The 4,381-nt window shown below is 38.3% G+C and overlaps 1 protein-coding gene across 1 annotated transcript in view; it reads left to right on the forward strand.

The window, feature by feature from the left end:
* Positions 1 to 4,381, forward strand: part of EPB41L4A (erythrocyte membrane protein band 4.1 like 4A) — a 475,159-nt gene that overhangs the window by 454,259 nt on the left and 16,519 nt on the right. The window contains exons 19-21 of the mRNA XM_007947582.1: positions 1,423 to 1,470; positions 2,373 to 2,441; positions 3,871 to 3,981. Of these exons, the coding sequence (XP_007945773.1) occupies positions 1,423 to 1,470; positions 2,373 to 2,441; positions 3,871 to 3,981 (228 nt within the window). The remainder of the gene's footprint in view (positions 1 to 1,422; positions 1,471 to 2,372; positions 2,442 to 3,870; positions 3,982 to 4,381) is intronic.

The following is a 4,381-nucleotide window of genomic DNA, read 5'->3' on the forward strand; positions in this document are numbered from 1 at the left end:
CTACTTAGCAAATTCAATTGCTATAAAGTAGCTTATTCTATTCTGCCAGAATACCTCACTCAGGCCTTATTAACTGAGATAAGTGAAAGCAACGTTGATATCATGTGTTGAAAGTGATATTGAGCCTTGACAATACTGATAAAAATTATAAACGTGAAATTCCACAAGATAGAGTGTGTCAATGGCTTTGCTTAGCTCCAGGCCTTTTGTTATTGTTTGAGTCCTCGGTGAGTGGATCTTTGGCCTATTATTAGACCTTAGTTCACTTGAAAAAACTGGTGAAAGTTTATTATTTTCTCACTAGGAAAAAGTCATTCTGCAGCACAACTGCAGAGGTAATAGATTTCTAGTATTCATTGCTATTTACAAACTATCCAGAATGAGAACACATGAATGCTGACTTTGGATTTCTCATTCTAGGTTAAAGGTAGTGGAGTTCCTGGGTGGTGCCAATGGTTAACATGCTTGGCTGCTAACCTAAAGGTTAGAGGTTCAAGTCTACCCAGAGGCACCTCGGAATAAAGTCCTGGTGATCTACTTCCAAAAAGTCAGCCATTGAAAACCCTGTGGAATACAGTTCTACTCTGACATACATGGGGTCGCCATGGCCAGAACTAACTCGATGGCAACTGGCTTTAAAGATAGTGGCAGTTTCTACTTAAGTGTTTTTGGAGGAGAAGGGATTTGTGGGGTCTTTATTTGGGGATGGAAAAGGGCATAGAGAGTGACAGCGTGAATAAAGACCATGTATAGGTTGGGCAATCTACTTCCATAGAGATACTGCCTCGGAAACCCAAAGAGGGGTCACTATGAGTCCATCCAACTCAATGACAGTTGAGATAGGTTCTAGCATTTGTGGGCCCAAGATGTGATGCAGAAATATAACATCAGATGAAATGTGAAAGATGGGTCTTTGGCATCTTTGGCTCTACTATCCAGATTATCCCACCAGTTCCTTTTCCCTTCTAGATGCTACTTCTATTAGATAATCAGATCATGTTTGGGCTCTTTCATATTAACAGAAACAGGATAAGCTTTTTATCTTTACTTAGAAATACCTGGAAGGCCAAAAACGAAGCCTTGGATTGATCATTCTTTATTGTAAAATCACCACTGGTGGGTGTGAGGATAAGCCCAGCAGTTCTAAAAGCTCTTTCGTTAAATGAAGGCCTACTCTGTTTTTTGTTTTGTTTTGTTTGTGATTTCCTTTAGTGGCACTAGCAGGTAAATCATTTCATATCTTTACGCTTATAATCACATTAGCTCTCTCTGCCCAGTCTTTCTCTGACTGGTTTCAGCTGGCATATAAAAACTGTGCAATCTAAAAAACTATTAATGTTGTAGCTCTGTTAAAGTTAGCTGTTAGATTATAAGGTGAAACAATATGTTTACAGAGATGAGTGTTGTTTTCTCTATTTATAGGAGAAGTCCTGATATCCAAGCAAAAGAAGAGTTATGGAAGCATATCCAGTGAGTATTGGTTTTTCCATTCTTTCAAAACCATATAGTATTTTAAAATTATTATTATTATTTGGTATTCTTTTCTTTTTTAAATTGTGATGTGGGTGCAAGTTTACAGAGCAAATTGGAAACCAATATAGTTTTAAGGCATTTACAAGAAAATCCAGTGATGTTGAAAGACAACCTCAGTCCTAAGTCTCTCAAATATTCCTCATTCTCATCATTGGTATGAGCTGCATGGCTCTCACAGTGGCAGTGCCTTACCATGCCAACAGTGTACAGAGGCTCTAGGGACAGCCCATCTATAGGCAGCCTTAACATCTCCTGACCTAAGGTCATTTTGCCTCTCCTCTAAGTGGATCCAAAAAGCCAAACCCACTGCCATCAAGTGAATTCTGACTCATAGCAACCCCTGTTGGATTTCCGAGGGGGTAAATCTTTACAGAAGTAGATTGCTTGATCTCCTTCTGTGGAGTGCCTGGTGGGTTTGTACTGCCAACCTTCTGGCCAGCAGTCAAATGCCTTAGGCACTGCGCCACCAGAGCTCCTTAAATGGACCCAAGACAGGCAAATTTTACAAATAAACACTGAAGAAAACAGAATCAGAATTTTAAAAAATGAACACACTCATCACAGGAAAGAAGCAGATTTTTCATTAGGGAAATGAGGGATGAAATGTTAAAGCCTGGTTATAGAAAAATTAGAGGAAGGCAAAAGGGACACAGAAAAGATTTTCTTTCTACTTCTCCTTGAACACATGCTAGTTTTAAAATCTTTGTTCCCTGCTTAAAGTTTTACTAACAAGTGTTTTTAGACAGGATTAAAAAGAGAAAACTCACCTGCCAATTGTAGAAGGTATTATAATATATATACACCAGCATCACGACTTCCCTTTTCTTACTCTCTTCTAGAAAGGAACTTGTGGATCCATCTGGATTGTCAGAGGAACAATTAAAAGAGATCCCGTACACTAAAATAGAGTGAGTATGTCTTTGAAAATCTTTTCATTGGCATTTTAATAGTAATTATAAGTGAATAATCCCATTACTTCTCTTCATTGGTGTTCCATGCAGTGGTTTAATTTGTCTTTACATTTTAACTAAAATTCAAAGTGTCTATAGGGAAAGAGATAGAAAATATTGTATTTAAAAAACTGTTGTTGTTGTTGTTGTTGCCGTCAAGTCGGACCTGACTCACAGTGACCCCTCCTTGGGTTTCCGAGGCAGTATCACTACAGAAGTAGATTACCCTATCTTCCTTCAGAGGAGTGGCTGGTGGGTTTAAACTGCCAGCCTTCTGGTTAGCAATCAAGTGCCTTAGGCACTACACTACCAGAGCTCCTATTTAAAACTAATTTTTCTCATTCTTGAATTCAATCACTGTCATCTTCTATTAACCACTTACTTGTATGTGATAGGTACAAAAGGGCTTTCTGAATGTCAGCTTTTAAAAAATATAAATTTTTTTTCTCAGATACTCATTGATTGCTAACAAGTGTTATTTTTATTCATTATTTTAACATCAGAGATATTTTGGCCAAAAAATCCTGTCCAATCCCTATCGTAGAACTAGTTACTGACCATGTTCAAGAAAGCCTAACAGGATTCCCTAGTCACCAGTCAGTGTAGAATGCAATGTAGGATGACCTGTTTACTGTGTTTTCTGCCCTCTTATAATTGGTAAAGAGCCCTGGTGGTACATGGTTAACAGCTACTCCGTGGGAGAAAGATGAGGCAGTCTGCTTCTTTAAAGATTACAGCCTTGGAACCCTCTAGGCAGTTCTATCCTGTACTATAGGGTTGCTATGAGTCAGATCTGATTTGATGGCAGTTTTTTTTTTTTTTTTTTTGTATAATTGGTAAGAGGAAGTGGAAGCCAAGTGTCTACTTCATTGCTTTATTTCCTATCTGCAACCTATGCTTCCTTCCTAACCAAAGCAAACTGCCAGCTGGTACACATTGTCCCTCTCCCCACTCCCCTTCAGGCTAAAGATTAAATTTTAATTATAGGTTAGGCAGCAGGTAGGGCAATAACCAACTTTTTCTGATAGGAATGCGATTTTGTATATATTATAGATTTTATTTTCTTCCAAATCACTGTAGATAATTCACCTATAGGGAATAATGTCCTTAAAATTTGATGGTTAAACAAAATATATACACACATAATGTAAAAAGTTCCATTTTCATGTATAGTCAACTGAGCAGTTTTCTATTTTAACTTGTGAAATGTTAAGACACTCAGAGTCTCAAAAGCCTGAAGAGTCAAATTGTTTTTATAACTCTAAAAGCTATTAAAATCCTTTGAGGTCTCAAGATAAAGGAAGAACTCCGTTCTTTAAGGAAACACTCCAGATTATCCTGTCTGACTTCTGGTATGTTTGTGTCTGTTTTTTGTTTGCTTGCTTAGGACGCAAGGTGACCCAATCCGTATCAGGCATTCTCATTCCCCACGAAGTTACCGCCAGTATCGCCGGTCCCAGTGTTCAGATGGAGAGCGATCCGTTCTTTCAGAAGTGAAGTAAGTAGGCAGGCCTGTGTGAATCATCATCCTTATGGCCCGAGACCAGCGTGGTCCAACAGAAGTTTCTGCTATGATGCACATGTTCTGTGTGCATATGTTTGTTGAGTATTTGCAATGTAGCTAGTGTGACTGAGAAACTCAATGTTTTGTTTTGTAATTTTAGTTAATTTAAATAGCCACATGTGGCTGATAGTTAGCATATTAGACAGTGTAGATCTAAGCCATACTTGGCTAAATCAAGGCACTTCCAAGCAATATATTGAAATTTTTAGAAGAAAGGAAGCTTTAAGAAAGAAATGCGGGGTTCCGGCAAGATGGTGCACTAGGCAGAAGGATTGCACAGACCCTCTTCAACAAAGAAAAGGGAAACCAATTAACACAGACACAGAAGATAATC

The sequence above is a fragment of the Orycteropus afer genome, unplaced genomic scaffold, assembly GCF_000298275.1.
Source record: "Orycteropus afer afer isolate SDZICR_OR568_19922 unplaced genomic scaffold, OryAfe1.0 scaffold00191, whole genome shotgun sequence".
NCBI classification, from domain to species: domain Eukaryota; kingdom Metazoa; phylum Chordata; class Mammalia; order Tubulidentata; family Orycteropodidae; genus Orycteropus; species Orycteropus afer.